A 16,228-nucleotide genomic window follows, 5' to 3' on the forward strand; every position below is an offset into this window, starting at 1 on the left:
ACTCGTCTTCAAATAAGAGCGGCATGAACAGATGATACTGATAGAGGGGACATAGAATATATATATATATATATGCACCTCAATGTGGCCGTTTAATAGGCGAAGCCAAGACTCATGGAGTAGGGAAAGGTCCTTGGTTTGCGGCACTCTTTACCGTCCTGTGCCTTGTTGTTTTAGGTCATGGTGGGCTTGTTTCACGAGACGAATACAGATCTCTCTAACATCTTCACCAACTCTCCAGCTATGTAATGCAACCCCGCGAGGGACAAGAATTTCTCTTGCTCGAGCCCATCGACGCTGCCACGCCTCTTCACGTTTACTAGGTAGTTGTATCGGGGAATTTGCCAGTGAAGACTCAGATCGAGTCTGAATCTGGGGCTCACTAATTAGTGCCGGCAAGGAGGGGGGATTTTCGTGATGATTTGGCGAGGGACGTAACATCTCAGAGTAGCTTAGTACTGACGATGATGGGTAGGTAGACACAGGCAGCGCTTTAGGTAAACTACTTGCTGCACCCCTTCGTGGTGGAGGGACCGGCGGAAGCAACCTGGTGGTGGACGGACATGGACTGGTTGGATGAGAATGGGCGAAAAATGGTACGGTTGTTGTTTCGGTGGAAGGTGTTGTTTTACCCAATGACAAAGCCCGCGGCTTCGCTGGTGGGGGCGGAACAGGCTTTTTTCTGATAATAGGTACGGGGTTGTTACTTTTTGAACTGGTAGCAATGAATTCGCCACGAAGTTTCGTTGGTTTAGATGGTGGGGGTGGAGGCTCAGACTTATTAATAGGCGGTGCTTTGGTAGAATCGTGAAAGACAGATTTTCTCGTTTCTTGTTCTTCTAAATCAATTAAATCGCCAATTAAAATCCCCTCGGCAACGTCATCTTGTTGGAGTGGTTTTCTTGGTGGAAGCGGAGGCCGTCGCTCCGCGACGTCTAAAAGATTTTCGGGAATATTGGAGCTCATATTTCGGGATGACGCTTTTTCAAGACGTGATATAGATTTATCGAAGAAGTTACTCGTAGTAAGAGTTGTCACGTCACGGATAAATATACCAAGGATTCTGCCGGGGTTGGCAATGACAAGCTCGGTGTAGATTTCTAGATCAACTTCTCCACTATCTCCTACGAGAATGAACTGCCGGTCGGGGAAGTCTTGGATAATTCGTTCTAGGGTGGGCCGCTTTCGATCCGCCGTAGGTTCGAATATGCCTTGAAGCATTCCAGAATATTGCTTTAAGTGCATTGAGCCAGGGGGTAGACCAGTCAGCGTGAAATAGTTTTTGAGAAGCGAGTATAGTTGCCACGGAGAATTTGACACATAATGTATCCCAACACCCAGATCCGCCATCTGCGAATACCACTCTTTAACACCAAGGATAGATAGGTCCGCTAAATTCCTTACGAAGGTATTCCGAAACATCTCTTTGGCACCGCTAACAATTGCAGAATGTTTTATTGTGTCATCAATGTCACTGATCAAGCTTACTCCATTAGGTTCAATAACTTTTACCTCCTCCGTGGCGGACAAATGTTCGGACGCGAGCACTCGGATTTGGGTGGGAATGAAGTCTAGGGAAGCCCGAATGGCAAAATGGCCGCCTTCATTAGTTATAACAGTCCTCGATTGACTTTTTATATCATTGAAAAAGAAAATTGTGGCAGGTACACCAACTGCTGGACTGGTAAGGAACGGCCGAAGGCGGTCCATTAACTGCGCGTTGGCAGTAGCTATTTCTTCTTGACTCAACTGTGTCATCATCTTGGGCTCCTCAAATTCGGCTTGTTTTCTGGTAATTAAATCTGCTTGTTTCTCCAGTGAACCATTTTCTTGGCCGGTTGAATTATCATCGACCGAAGATGGTTGGATAGGAGCTGGTATACCGCTAATTTTTCTTGCAAGTGTTATAAGAAGTCTATTCTTGCGCGTCATTTGACCTCTCTGGGGGAAATATATCCAGCCTCGAACATCGATATCAACAATTGCATTATCATTTTCGTATCTGTGCCAGATGCTTTCCCAATACTCCATTCCTTGGGGCGGAGGCCTGTCCATCTTCTCGTCATCAACAGAGTCTTCCAAATCATAGTCATATTGTTTGTGCTTTGTACTTTGAATTTTCAGATGTCTCCTCCCATAACTCGGAAATAATATCATCTCCTCATGTCCAGAACTTGAAACCTCGTAATCTGATAGGTTGTTTTGCATGTCACGATTGATTTGTCCAATCTGCGTCTTCTGAGCCCACTGAGCAGAATAAGATTGACGAAGTTCATTTGCGGCTTTGAGGTAGCCATAGACCTTCCGTCGTCGGGAACCTTTCTCACGGTCATCCTCATTAGCATTCACGCCCCAGCCAGAAACATCTCCTCTGGGTTCCATTTTCGAGAAAAAATCCAAATCACTCGCCCGTAGCGCGGCGGCATTATTCCCAACGCTCTTTTTTCTTCGAGCATATAGAGGCCAGTCACACAGTTGTTCAGTTGCTCGTCGATGACTTGCCTGGTGCCTGGGGGTGAATTTAAGACGCCTCTGAGGTGGCAGTTCGCGGAGCGCTCGATATATACGCGAGTGAATACTATAGTATATCGAGCTGAAAATCAAGATACCTTGCCCGTACCTTTTGTCGAGTGCGCGGAAAAACCCATCGGAAGAGGGAGAGGAATCGGGGCCTCCGCGAGCGGTTAGGCGAAAACACAGGGTATTACTTCGTAAATAATAGGTTTATGAGAGGAGCCCCAGTTGCAAAAGGAGAGAAGTTCTTTGTTTCAAGCATCATGGTAGTGGAAGGTATTGTAGTTTAACTAAGACTTGCTTTGTCATCAAGTGGGTCTATGGTCCCCGTACCCCATGTCAACTACGGAATACTCCGTACGGAGTACACAGTGAATATACAAAAGCTACAACCGCGAATTTGAGCTTTATCTTTGAGCTCAAGGTAAAAGAATCGCCTCAAGTCAATGACCATTACGGATGAAATAAAGCCAGGGATAAAAAGCCGAGCTATACGGAGGAGGGATGAGCCCAAGATATTTAATTTTGATCTCAGTATATGATGGATTCACTATTGTAGGCAAATACTCGACTTGTCCTTATTTCAGGCTTTCTTCCCTCCCCTACTTTGTTTCTTTGCAGGCTTCGTTGCCACTGCGGCTGCCTCTTCCTCTGTCTCCACCAAAGTGGCCTTGCTTTTGGTGCGAGTATCTTTCTTGGCTCTCGTTCCATTTTCCATTTTTCTCTTGACACCCCTTTTAAGTGGTCGCAGCCATTCCTCCATGCCTGGTGGCCAATAAACTCTGCCTTCGGGACCTCCCATATCAATACCATCTTGAAGTTCAGTCGGCCGGATGTGCGGAGTAATATCGTTGAGCCTTTCATGGCCTGGGATTTTGTATGTTTTCATGAGGTCAAAGACGGCCTGTTCCTTATCCTTGGCTTCAATCATTAAATCCATGGTAGGATCACAGGGTGGTAGCATTTGAACTCTTGAGCTATGCTTGCGACGCTGCATTTTCGTAAGCGCCGATGGCGTGGGTTCGGAGTAATGCATTTTTTGTGTTATCCCTTTCCTAACCCAAGTTGCTTTTATTCGATCATATAAATCCATAATATCCAAAGTACCTTCGCGAATTTTTCCAGTATCAAAATTGATATTATGATGATGATAATCAAGAACTAAAGGTATGTTGAGTTCTTCGCAGATGGGTAGCAAATCATGGACCGTCCAATTAACATCGTCGTTTTCTAAAACAAGTCTTTGTTTTATGTCTTGTGATAATGTGTTGTAAGTGTTTTTAAATCTCCTTAAAGTTGCGGGCTTATCTCCGAAGCTTCCACCCATGTGCAAAATCATGACAGCATCACGGTCTTGCTGAGGGGGAAGTTTCAGAAGTTTTAGCATTTCTGCGTGGTATTCGAGGTCTCGAATAGAATTCTCAATAACTTCGCGCCGCGGTGAACCAAGTTGAGTGAACTGCACCTTATTAGCCAGGGGGATTCTGAGGAATGCCGAAACATACTTGGCCGGGGTGAACGGTCAGCCTATGACCGAGCCTTGCGGCAACTTGACCCACTTCCTTCAATACATCCGACGCAAATGGCGCCAGTTTGTACCCATGCTCAAGGTGGCTAGCAAATGGAAACATTTCACTGCTTAACCTCAGAAATCGAATTCCGAATTTCTCATTCCATCGAAGCATTGTTCCAATATCTCGGGCATTTGCTAATCCCAGGGCCTGTACATAGGCTTGACCTCGCGCATTATCGGGCGGCTGATCACGATCTGGGCGATTTTTTGTAGGGTGAGCAGGCAGAGATGGGTCTCGTAAAGGGTGTCGATTTTCTAGAATGGATGCGATTCGACAAGTTCGCGAGCTAAACACCGGGGGGTTGCAGTTCCGTAAATAAGTACAAAGACAAGCCTGAATTTGATGAGAGTTAACAAAACGTAAATTAATTCGTCATGGTACCAACAGAGCCATACATATCCTAGACGCCCTTTCCACGGGAGGGGTAAATAACTGCTATTCACTGGGGGTTTCCGAGTGGCTGATTCCCTCGACTCCTCTTCCTCCGCCGGTTCATTTACGTCTAACTCGGAGTCCGGTATTAAGTCTGACTCCGGACGACAAGACGGCATGCTAGATGCATCCGAATCCGACATTTTATAGGCTTTCACTGTCGCGCGTCGCCTAGTCATTCTCGCCATATTTGCACCAAGGCAGCTAAATACTACACTCGGAGTTGTTTCTCTAGCTCTAAAGCGGATGCTTCGACCCAATTGTTGCAACATGTAGTAGGAGATGAACGTTGGCCCAGACAGCGGTGGCGCGAGCTGGCGACTCAAACCCAGGTTAGACAATCGTGGGTGTCGTAGAAAGGGTGCTTAAGAGATACATACACCACATTGATCATGAACACTAATGAGCTGAGCTCACTTGCTGCTCTGCTCTGGCTAGCAGCTGCTTAGTGCTCCTACACAACACTCTTGGAGCCTGTCGCTACATGATTATTTTGACAGCATGTGACGTCAGCGGCTCGGCTCGCAGCCAGAATTGTTCCGGTGGTTAGTTAACTAGTTAGTTAATTAACTTCATAATTAACTAGTTAGTTAACTAAGTCAAGTGTCATGTGAGTTAGTTAGTCCACCATACCGGAATTCCAGATCTGTGGAATACCGTAATGTTACGGTAGTGGCAACGTAACCACTACGTAGTAACTCAGCACAACATTGAAACAACAATTGCGTAATATTACCTTTGTTGGTTGCCACAACTTGAGTCGGTATTCGCAACGTTGTCTTGCATAGAGTTAATTGGAGTTAACTTGGTTAAGTGTATTTAACTTTAGTGATGTTTTGTATTGGAGTACAGCTAGCTATTTCTACCACAAGTACAATTACACCTACATACAAAGAACCTTCCAGAAAATTTCTAAGTCCACAAAAACTATGAAAACAGTAGTAGAAATCGCCTGCTAGCCTAGCTAGTAGGATAGTAGAAATCGCCTACTAGCCTAGCTAGTAGAATTGTAGAGAATCACCTACTAGCCTAGCTAGTAGGATAGTAGAAAATCGCGTAGGCTTCTACTGTAGAAGAGAGTTAGTGAGTGACTTAGAGATTTGAAAAAGATGAATGAAAATTTTTCACCTGCTGATCATTTCCTTATTAGATTTAAAAACATTGTTATTACCATATAAAGGTTGACATTACTATATAGTAGATTCAACGTAGGGAGCTCTTACTACGTAGTAGTCAAAATATGTAGTAGTTACTGTAGCCAACGTTGAAACTATGAGGTGGTGGTAATGGTTACGTAACAGCTCGGAAAATCGGTAACCCGATGGTAGTGCAGAGATCCGCGATTCCGCTATGGCATGTTAGTTAGTAACTACCTAGTTGACTTGTTGGAAAACTCCACGTGATGCAGCCGATACCCAGAGGGCTACGGAGTACAAAGGTTGGCTTGCTGTTCAGTCAGACCAGAATAGAAAATAAAATTTTGAAGGTCTGTACTCCGTATGTTCTGCTTGATACTCACATAATGCTTGACATTTCTTTCTTCTTTGAGTGGACACAAAAATGTCCAGTTCTTGAAGGTGCAGGGATATTAAGATTAGAAATTTTGATATGTCAATGCTTGGATGACAGTTTTGGCCATTTGGTGTCTTGTGACTGGCGAAGGTTGAAGAGAAGAGCTATGAGCTATGAGCTATATGCGAACAATGCCAAGGACTGCGGCGGTATAAACGCTGTTTCTGAAACTCGCATCCTCGGAACTCGAATCCTGCGGAAACAAATTAACGATCAGCAAACACAAGGCAACCGAGGGGATTGCTTTGTTTCAGAAACATCAGCGAACCAATGAACTACTCTAGCAGGGCAAGTACGGCTTTTTTGTCACCGGAAAGGAGCGGAGGATTTTGGACCTTAAGTCGTCGAAGAGACTGCAACTCCCAATCTCCCACAGTCGCGTTTTGGCATCTTCGCCCTGCATGTAAAGCCATTGCGGAGCTTTTACTCCCTCACCCACGCACATCTTAGCTGGAAGGATGGCGTACCGAATGGAGGCACCGGGAAGGCTGCTCATAGTCTGACACACACGATGCTCTCTTGGTATTTTTATCGAGTGCTAACAATAATCCCATAGGAGCACTTGCGTTACACTTATTTCCGATGCAGAGCATTCGATAGCAGTTGGGGAGGGGGCGTAGCTCTTGAGAGGCCAATATAAAAAAGTCTGCTGCCGCATTCATCGACGACTGGAAATATACCCCAGCACATCTCATATCAAATCAATGACATCGGCATTGAAATCCTGCATCATGACAAAATTGCTGGCAATCTTGGGCACTCTGGCAGTGCTGCCGGCCGTCTCTCTGGCGGTCGCACTTCCTGCTCCTATCATTATGGGAACCCCTTCAAAACTAGGCGCAAACCCCTCGATGGCTGTACTTCATCAAAATGGTGGGAGCGGCTGTGGAGCAACACTTATTGGCCCTAAGCATGCCATTACGGCTGCTCACTGCATAACAAATCGGGTTGCAGATTACTCTGTCCGCGTAGGTTCTCTTGTAAGTACTCATTTCCGACATATAAATATTATTCTTACGTTTCTGCAGGCTCGTTTTCGTGATGGACAAGTATCCCGTGTGTCCCGAATCAAAATCCACGAGCGATATAGGGAGGGCAGAAGCTTTGACAACGACATTGCCCTTTTGATATTGGAAGAACCTATCAGAGAAGGACAAAACGTTCGATATGCCAAATTGCCAAAACAAGGGTCAGACATGGCAGCCAACTCACAGGTGACGGCTGTAGGCTGGTATGTACAAACTTATCATGCCACTTTCATAAGAGTGCCAGAAAATGCTCACATTTGAACCAGGGGAAATACATATCCCAACCCTAAGCAGGACAGTAGCTCTCGTACCTTGATGGAGGTAACGATTCCTGTCCAAGCGCGTAACGATTGCCAGAAACTCTATGGGGTACAACCGATGACTGGTCAGTCGTCTATTACTGAAAACATGATCTGTGCGGGTGGAAATGGTGGAGATTCATGTTTCGGAGATAGTGGAGGCCCTTTGTATGAGGAGGCAACTGCCAGGAGTGTGATTGTTGGTATCGTGTCATTTGGTGAAAGCTGTGGTGCACGCCATTTTCCAGGAGTATATACCAGAGTTGCACAGTACATTGACTGGATCAAGGCTAATGGTGCTGGCGGGCAAGGAGGGACCGACACTGTGGACGAAGGACAGCCCCAAAATGAAGACCAAGACCAAGGGCTTGGTCCTGTGAATGGCCACCCGGGTCGTCCGGTGGACCAAGGAGGTCGTCCTATAAACGGCAACCCGGGTCGTCCGGTGGACCAAGGAGACCGTCCTATAAACGGCAACCCGGGTCGTCCAGTGGACCAAGGAGGTCGTCCTATAAACGGCAACCCGGGTCGTCCAGTGGACCAAGGAGGTCGTCCTATAAACGGCAACCCGGGCCATCCTGTGGACCAAGGGGGCGCTCGGCCAGTGAACGAATGGCAAAATCATCCATTTGACGAAGGCGAAGAGGATATTGTGAATATATTAAAAGACCACCTAGAGAAGTGGGGGCGAGATGGTGCGTTGGATTATTAGGCGGATCGGGTTGATTTTGGTAGCATTTAGGGAGCATACGGCGTAAATACTATGTACGGAGTAGTTAATTATTTTTCACATTTTTCCTCTCCATCAACTCGAGCAACATTTGAGCGCACGAAGCTGACTCAGCAAAGTTACATGACTCAGCAGATTAGTTAACAAACCAGCTGATAAGGTAAGCAGCCGCGGGCTTGGCGTCCTCCAACGAAAACGCCAGCGCTCGCTGAGTTTCGAGGCTTCTGACTGCTGCCTCGTTGCGCCTTCACGTTAGTTACCTGCGCGGCCTTCCATCAATGGCCTTTACTTCTTTATGACATTTTGTATGTGCCACCCACACGCTCGGAAAGGGTGTGTAGCCCTTCTTCTAGTTCCCTGACCATCGACTTCACCCAGTGTCCCTCATCAACCGCTCCCAGTCGACTGGATTCTAGTGAAGATTATTCTAAGCCTGTATCCAGTTGTAGCAACATACGTAACGACCCAGCCAAAGTGCACGAACTTGGCCCTCCCCGATATCGTCCAACATGTAACTAGTGCCGACCAAATTAAAAGAGGCGTCAACTCCCACCGACATAACAGCATGGCTAACCCTTTGATACCTCCGGAAGATATCATGCTTCCTCCAAGCCCTCCTGGGCCAGTCAGCTCTTACGAAAGGCTTCAAGAATCCCCTTCGCGACACTTTGGAACGGGCACCGCAACTACGAAAACTGCGAGCTTCATACCTCCTCCATTGCATATTCCTCCACCGCGGACACGTAGTCCACTAGCGAAAACACATCTTCGGTCTCGATCCTTTGCAGGACCCTCGGCAGCCCCGTGCATGGCACGAGCTCATTCATCACCAGGCTTGGACTCGCGAGGCCGATATGTTCTTGCAAGCGGCAGTGGAAAAATTGACCTGCCCCTCAGAAGACCCTGTCCCCCTCGGGCTTCGTCTGAGGAATCAACCTCAAACATGAATAGTCTCAACGTTTCTGAGCCCATAGCGGAGCAACCGGAGCTTCAGAACATCTCTACTTCCTCTAAGGTTGATCCGATACCCGTTTCTCTCTCACCTAGCATACATCATACTTTTCCACGACTACTTCGCCGTCCACCTTCCTCTCCACTTAACCCTTCAGCACCAACTGGTGGATGGTACAGCAACCCTACCTCTTCTCCCTCGCAACAAAACTTGACAATGACCACCCGATTCAACGAGCCCTACCCAGCGTATTCTTTCTCGTCTTCTTCCATGCCCTCCACTCCCACAAGTCTACGCTCTCGCAGCCCCAGTATCTCATCGTTAGAAACAATCCCGGATATCCCCGATGCCGAAGCCGCTGCAATAGAAGCCGATCAGATTGCAAAATTGAAGGCTGCTGCTGATAATGCGGAAGAACTTAACGCTGGCAGTGATACGGTACGGAGACGTGGCACGATGGATATCCATACTTCTCCAGGTTCACGATTTGGCTTAAGCCGGAAACGGTGGAGCGTTTGTGGAGCTGAAGGGCGGCAGGACCTAGATCTCGAGACTATCTGGGAGGATTAAACGCGAAACAAATCTGGCCTCTTCTGAACCCAGCATATTAGGATAAACAGCCTATTCGCCGTTCGCGCCTATTCATTGTATCATTACTTTGCTTTCTCTCGACCCGCTTCATGTATGCGCTGATTGATCGAAGCGCCCTTGCTCGTAAGTGCAATATCCGAATTCTGACCCCCTTCCTTCTCACCACGATAATCTCTCCGTTTTCTTTAAATTTCGAAGCTTGAAAGCCCTTTTCCTTTGCCTTATACTTTGTTGGTAGGCGTCCCATTCTTGCCACTACTTAGCGAAATTGTCCAGTTCTTTGTTATGGAGGATATCGTTTGTATCTTCACTCTTCCTTGACTCTCATATCAACAGAACTCTTGGTGAACATGCCAGAGGAACTCGTTTTTATCAATATTTAGCGGCATGCCTTGCATCTGTACTGTCTTTCCTATTATTGCACCTCTTGACACTTGACTACCTAAGCATCCAGAATTTGTTATTGGGAGTGATGGCGATGTGGTTATCAAGCTTTGGAGCATATCTTTATCAATGGAAACTACAATATTTGGAGTTATCATATAGCCATGGCATGGGACTTACGACTCATATATCCTATTCCTTTCTCTAGTCTCTTTTCTAAGAATCTACTGAGATCAAAACAAGACTGGAAGAGTGATAGCAACTTGATCATGACAACCTTTAAAACAAATATTATCAACTCATGAACAATATTAGATTTGCCTTGAACACTTTAGCTCTTGTTCTCTTGGCGTGCATCTCGCCTCAAAGCCCCATATACCTTTTCTGCGACCAGCTCTCCGCTCCAGTAAGCTCCAGCTGTAGTGCCTAAGGCCACAAAAGGTGCCGTGTGTTCACCAGCAAACCACAATCCTCTCTCATTGCCAACACCTTCTCTCATAGTTTCAATGTCTTTGTCACCCTCCTGCAATCCCACTTGAAAATTCGAGTAACTTCCATTTCCGGCCCACGGATCTAGCTGCCAGTCTGTTGCAAGAAATTCAAGGGGTTTACAAGAGGGCGATGCGATATCATATCCTGGAAGGCGAGAATAATAAGGTTTAAGAAATTCTTCAAGAACGGTATTATATTCTTTTGATACCCGAGGGACGGCGGATAGTTGATTGACAATATGGGCTGCACAGGGCCCATAAAGATAGAATAATAGCGTTGGGTGAGCGCATGACTCTGGGAGAGAGGCAAGAGAAAGACATTCTTGGTTCCAAAATGGGGTAGGGGGGTGGTTAACATATGAAGGATGTAGAAACTGCGTAAAGGCAGGGATGGATTCCGTCTCAGAGCTCTCGCCCTCAATTATTTTGCCTGTGCTGTCTGCATTTATATGCCAGAAAGCTTTTGGGAAACGAACATATACTTTCTCCAATTGGCCATACGATATATTGTCAATAGCCGTCGACAGCCGCTTTGGAAGAGCGGGTGTGAAAGCAGACATATTCCGCTTTAGCCAACCTAGAGGGAAAGTCGCAACAACTTCATCAAAATCGTATTTCTTCCCAGAGGCAACAGAAACTATGACACGATGTCGAGAATCAGGTTTATGAGGCTCTGCTTCTATTGATACCACTGGCTCATTCAAGTGAATGTCAGCGTTGTTCAATACGGGTTGGGCAACGGATTGCAGGATGTTTTTATACGTCGAAGCCACAAATAGATTAGCTGAAAAATGGTCAGCCCATGATCGCAATTTGCCGGCTTTGCAAAGCCATACTCCCTTCAAGACACTCTTCAAGAAAAAAGAATTTCAGGCTCTGTCTATCAACAGGTGAACCAATATATGATCCCCATAGTTTTGATAGTTCAAGACATGTTTCCTGTTCTGATTTCGTAAATGAAGTCTTCTCCAGCTCTTCTCGAAAGTAATCGAAAAGACTGAGATCGACAGGTATTGTAGCGCCGTGGTGCTGACTGTATGCGAGAGCTTTATCTACAGTAGTCCACATGAATTCGGATAATTTGGCAGCAGTTATTGGATCTACCGGTTGCCCTGAAGAACCAATGATTGCCTGCATGCCATCCCATGAATGCGTGACCGTACTGGAGCGTTTGCTCAGGCCAACTATGGGGTTGTCTTCCGTTCCATGAATCCAGTTCGGGCCTCTGCATGTCTATGTCAGCAGCAAGCTTTGAAAGCTCACAATCAGAGCTTACAGGTCCACGGGAACGCCGCCAATATCGGTTTGGCAGACCTGACAGGCAGTCAGGAGGGAAAGGCAATCAAATAAACAAGGACTGGGAGCAGCAGGGCGCTTTGGTATATACATACGCGGCCACCAATCCTGTCGCGGGCCTCAAGAATGGTCACTCGAAGGCCTTTCTGGAGCAAAACATCTGCACATCTCAGGCCGGCTAGGCCAGCACCAATCACGCCTACGTGCAGCTTGTCCATACTGACAGTGGGAGGACGTGCGACGGTGCTGGCGTACGGCTTTGATGGCAGATGAGAGACTTGAGAGACTGGGTCTAAGCTCACAGCGTTTGAGCTTCCCCGCAGCCAATTTGCTGTCTGAATCAAACGATTAGTTTTACACTCCATGAGTAGATTGACGGGATGAATCCAAAATCCAGTCGACCGAGGGGGCACGAGTAACGAGCTTAGATCAGACAAGACGGCCAGGCAGAAGAGGATGAAGGAACAGTCGAACCTTGCGCAAGAGACGCGGAGGTAGAGGAATTGGGGGCATCGCTCACGGGGTGCGGTCATGGAAGGGGCTGATATTTGCAAAAATAGTACTGCGGGGGTCAGGTGCCTGCCTGGCTGGCGGCCAATGGATTGTCCACGAGCCGCCGGTACCTTCGTCGCGCGCGAGCCCAGGGTGGGAGACGACGTACTCCGTACCTTGGGATCAGACTCAGAGGTCGATCGTGCGAAGAGATGGCAGTGCCCGCCGCGCCACAGACCCTGCGTGCGTGCTCCGTGCAATCCGCCAGGCTGCAGTTCGCGTTCTGCAACGTCGATGAAACGAACCGCTGTTGGTGGTGTTTCCCGCCGGGCCGCTTGGAGCAGCATGGGGGCCTCCCAATGCCGCTTTAGTGCGTGCGCGGCCCTGTCTGCCCAGTCATCATCCTCTGCGTCGTCAATCCTCCTCCCAGTTTTCGGGCGGGACTAGGCAGGGATTCTATATCTATCTTCGGGGCAAAGACTCATCCTTCACGATGTCGGGCTACGCTTACGGCCGAACCGTCCGGCTGAAGCAGTCAGGGGTGAAATAGTAGCGGATGAGCGAGCGCTGAACGGGCAGCATCATGGCCTAAGGCTGGCGAGTTGAGAAAAGCCAATATTGCATCTCGCAATCAGGCTCTGTTAAGTGGATGAAAACCAAACGTGGGGAGGCAAAGCATGCCAGAATGCTTGGGCTTCGAATGGTCCTCCGTGCACACATTGGACCTCCCACGGATCGTTGCTAAAAAAAAACCGTCCCAACTAGATAATACGCCTATTAAGCAACGGGCTATCATTGCATCACTCGTATAACACTAGGGAAATCTTCATGGACATCCAAGAAAAGGGTACAAAGGAAAAATTCTGAAAAACGCTTTGCAGCAGTCAATACGAATAAATTCAAGATCCAATATTAGACAAACATCAACGCCAAGCGCCCTGACTTAGAGACAACAGACCTTGAACGCAGTCGAAGTCTTCTTCCGGGTTTGACCCGGCGGCTTCCACAAAGCTGGACACGTCCTCCCCATCTTCAGCAAGTGTAGTTGGATTCTGTTCTGTCCAGTCCTCCAAGCCCGACTTGGTGGTTCTGGTTCGCTTGAAACGAGAGCTGGGAGTTCCACCGGCTTCAAGCTGTCTACTCGACTGGCCTAGGACCCGACAGTTGCGAGTCCGAGATGGCTGATTCTGTGAAGATCTATTTCGCACACTGGAAATTTGTGTGCCTGGGATCCAGTTTTCCTTGTCTGAATCACCATGTTGGTTTTTCAGGCAGAACGCACCAAATTCCTCTTTCTTCACTGCTGGGTCCTGTACACCACCTGTCTCTAGTCGAGCCAAAGACGACATTGCTCGGGCCAATTTCTTTCGCTTCGGAGCTTGTTGTGAGCCGTTGCCCTGCAGCAGTTGTCTGGCCCCAGTTTGTTTCGAATTCTCAAGTCTTTCAATCAAACGTGCGCTCGATTCCAATTTTGGATTCCTTGCAGTGGGCATCGCAGTTCGTGCATCATTATCGCAATATGACTCCCACATACGGGCATCACGAGACCTCCCGAATCTCTTCGTGTCCTTGGTACCAGCTTTGCTTCGCATTGCGGGAAAGGATACTGCACTAGCGCAGCGCCGGAGACTTCCGAATCGAGTCTGTTGTGACTGTACAGACAAATGTTTTGCCGGAGATGGTTCGTTTGCGGTTCTGACAACGGCTTCACCATCGGCTGAGAAAGAAATCCGAACGGAATCCCGGGGCTTCGGTGGTGACGGTGTCTTCTCGCCATCTTTTCTAACCAGTGCCTCACCGTCAAAGGATAATGATATTCGAAGAGAAGGTGGTGTTGCCAATTTGGATGGCAATGACCTCCTTGCATATTTGTCTTCTACTACTTCACGGATATCAAATTCGTCCCATTTTCGTTTTCCTCCAGAAAAATGAGCTGGCACGGAATCTGTATTTCGTGCTGGTGATCCAGATAAAGCCGGACTTTCGTCTTTGACATCGATACTTCCAAACTTATCGGTGTGCGAAGAACCATCTGATGATTGCGAGCTAGTAGCCTGAAACGATGGGTTCTCTTCTTCGCCCGCCAACGAGATGTCAGAGAAGGAGCTGGTCACAGTTCTTGTCTGTATTACGTCGTCGCTATGCGTACCATTGCTGGTTTCGGAGAGCAGTAAGGCGGCGTTTCTTCCATCTGACGAGTTCTTTTGGCAGCCACCACCAGCTGTGCTTGACGATGTTGGCTCATGGAGTGGAAGAGGCTTAGACCTTCGTCGGTCGTTTTGCCGGCGGTTCTGAAACCAGATCTAGAAATCGTTCTTGTTAGATGAAGCTTTGACACTGTAATCAACTCCACTCAAGGCATACCTGCACCTCTTTTTCACCCAGAGTGACCCTACTAACGATGCTTGATCTCGTGGCCTTATCCGGCTTCGGATTTCTTTGGTACTCCGCTTCAAGAATCGCGTGGTCTTCAGGGCTATCAAATAAAGTCAATATACGCGTCGGACTCAACCAGTGGGCACGAGAGCATTCGTTTGGAGGGGTGAAGGGCTTGGGATTACCTGGTCCTCCGGCGCCTTTGCCTGCCTAGGATTCTGTTGTCGATTTTCGGCGGTCGGCCCAGGCTGAATGTTTTATTAGAATGAATGAGAAACGTGCCCTTTGGGGGAGAACTCCGGTCTGTGGCGTTTGAAGCGGGCTCGCTACGTGTGCATGTCGGGTCGGGATCACTCATCGCGTGAAAGAAAGACAGCAGGATAACCCAACAATCACATAGCTAGTAGTGATTGTCGGCCAGCTCTCAGTTGGAGGAAACTCGAGCGTGTTGGCGATACGTGGGCGTTAGTATCGCGTCTAGGCGTGTACGCGGAGGATCACAGGTGCACGGTGCACGGTCGTGGTGATAATAACTCACTAGTGAACTAGTTAGATGTAATCTAAGTAATAGATTTCAAGGCGTCTGTTGGCTGGTCGTGTGAACGCGGACCCGCTGGGCTTGGCTTCGCGATCCCGGTCAATATTTCTTCGCGACAACAGACGACTAGAGGGCACTTCGCGGAGGAGAACTGTAGATGCAACAGCGGTTCTTGAGTCTTATAGCCGCGCATCTCACCCCAGGCGCGATGCGAGCATGCCGTCGACGCCAAACAGATCCGCCGTCGATTTCGCGGACGCGTTTCGCGGACGCGCCGATCGCTTAGTCATCAACACGTCACACGCGCCATCACGTGAGTATAGCTTCACAATGACTCAGCGGCGCGGTTTTTTATTTACCTGTTGGCGAGGGGCCAACGGCAGTGGCGTAGCCACAAGCCTTACAGCCATGCCGGATTGTTGAATGTTGGCACTGCGGATAGGGTTCCAGCCCGCGTCCTGTCATGCCTTGACGTCTCGACATAGCCTAGAGTTTGTCTCCCGTGTTCGCTGGTTTCGGGGAGCCCTTTCTCCGTTCCACAGCGGAATCCTAAAGATAAAAATATCCTTCCACCATATCACCAGGAAGCTTATTCAACGGTTTTGCATTGGTGAAACGTGGGTGCCGAACGACGGAGTATACCAGCAGTTGTCAAAACTGTTTCTTGCCACTACAGTGCAGGCATCTTAAGGCGATATCGTTGGACCTGTCTCCAGAGTCGTGTCTTCTGCCCTGAACCAACATCAGGGATATCTGACGGTGGAGCCCCAGTATCTGTCTGGAGCTTTTCGTGCTGGTTGAATAGCTTTTTTTGGGTCTTTTTTTCTTCTAAACACTGCCTTTCATGAACATTCTCGGACAATCGCACTTTTTTGGTGTGAGGAACGTGTGTATGTACATACATACGTATATACATGCCATTGCTAAGCCAACACAAATGTCGGACATTATCTATTCTG

The 16,228-nt window shown here is 48.0% G+C and overlaps 6 protein-coding genes across 6 annotated transcripts; 2 read left to right on the forward strand and 4 right to left on the reverse strand.

Moving 5' to 3' along the window:
* Positions 1-150: 150 nt before the first annotated feature.
* On the reverse strand, positions 151-2,852 carry LOZ57_002517 (uncharacterized protein; the record flags this gene model as incomplete). The annotated part of the gene is made up of 2 exons (XM_049251586.1): positions 151-2,578; positions 2,848-2,852. 2 exons carry the CDS (start codon positions 2,850-2,852, stop codon positions 151-153), a joined length of 2,433 nt encoding a protein of 810 aa, XP_049109391.1.
* A 245-nt stretch (positions 2,853-3,097) lies between these two features.
* MUS18 (UV-damage endonuclease) lies at positions 3,098-4,699 on the reverse strand (the record flags this gene model as incomplete). The annotated part of the gene is made up of 3 exons (XM_049251587.1): positions 3,098-3,973; positions 4,020-4,421; positions 4,484-4,699. The coding sequence occupies 3 exons, from the start codon at positions 4,697-4,699 to the stop codon at positions 3,098-3,100; spliced, it is 1,494 nt and encodes a 497-aa protein (XP_049109392.1).
* Positions 4,700-6,907: 2,208 nt separating this feature from the next.
* Positions 6,908-8,131, forward strand: LOZ57_002519 (uncharacterized protein; the record flags this gene model as incomplete). The annotated part of the gene is made up of 3 exons (XM_049251588.1): positions 6,908-7,072; positions 7,121-7,323; positions 7,387-8,131. 3 exons carry the CDS (start codon positions 6,908-6,910, stop codon positions 8,129-8,131), a joined length of 1,113 nt encoding a protein of 370 aa, XP_049109393.1.
* A 583-nt stretch (positions 8,132-8,714) lies between these two features.
* Positions 8,715-9,671, forward strand: LOZ57_002520 (uncharacterized protein; the record flags this gene model as incomplete). The annotated part of the gene is made up of 1 exon (XM_049251589.1): positions 8,715-9,671. The coding sequence occupies one exon, from the start codon at positions 8,715-8,717 to the stop codon at positions 9,669-9,671; it is 957 nt and encodes a 318-aa protein (XP_049109394.1).
* A 736-nt stretch (positions 9,672-10,407) lies between these two features.
* LOZ57_002521 (uncharacterized protein) lies at positions 10,408-12,081 on the reverse strand (the record flags this gene model as incomplete). Its single annotated transcript, XM_049251590.1, has 4 exons — positions 10,408-11,351; positions 11,404-11,792; positions 11,844-11,881; positions 11,959-12,081. The coding sequence occupies 4 exons, from the start codon at positions 12,079-12,081 to the stop codon at positions 10,408-10,410; spliced, it is 1,494 nt and encodes a 497-aa protein (XP_049109395.1).
* Positions 12,082-13,278: 1,197 nt separating this feature from the next.
* On the reverse strand, positions 13,279-15,089 carry YOX1 (Homeobox protein yox1; the record flags this gene model as incomplete). Its single annotated transcript, XM_049251591.1, has 3 exons — positions 13,279-14,658; positions 14,720-14,831; positions 14,917-15,089. 3 exons carry the CDS (start codon positions 15,087-15,089, stop codon positions 13,279-13,281), a joined length of 1,665 nt encoding a protein of 554 aa, XP_049109396.1.
* Positions 15,090-16,228: the final 1,139 nt, after the last annotated feature.

Source organism: Ophidiomyces ophidiicola (genome assembly GCF_022830035.1).
Source record: "Ophidiomyces ophidiicola strain CBS 122913 chromosome Unknown scaffold_7, whole genome shotgun sequence".
Lineage (NCBI taxonomy): Eukaryota > Fungi > Ascomycota > Eurotiomycetes > Onygenales > Onygenaceae > Ophidiomyces > Ophidiomyces ophidiicola.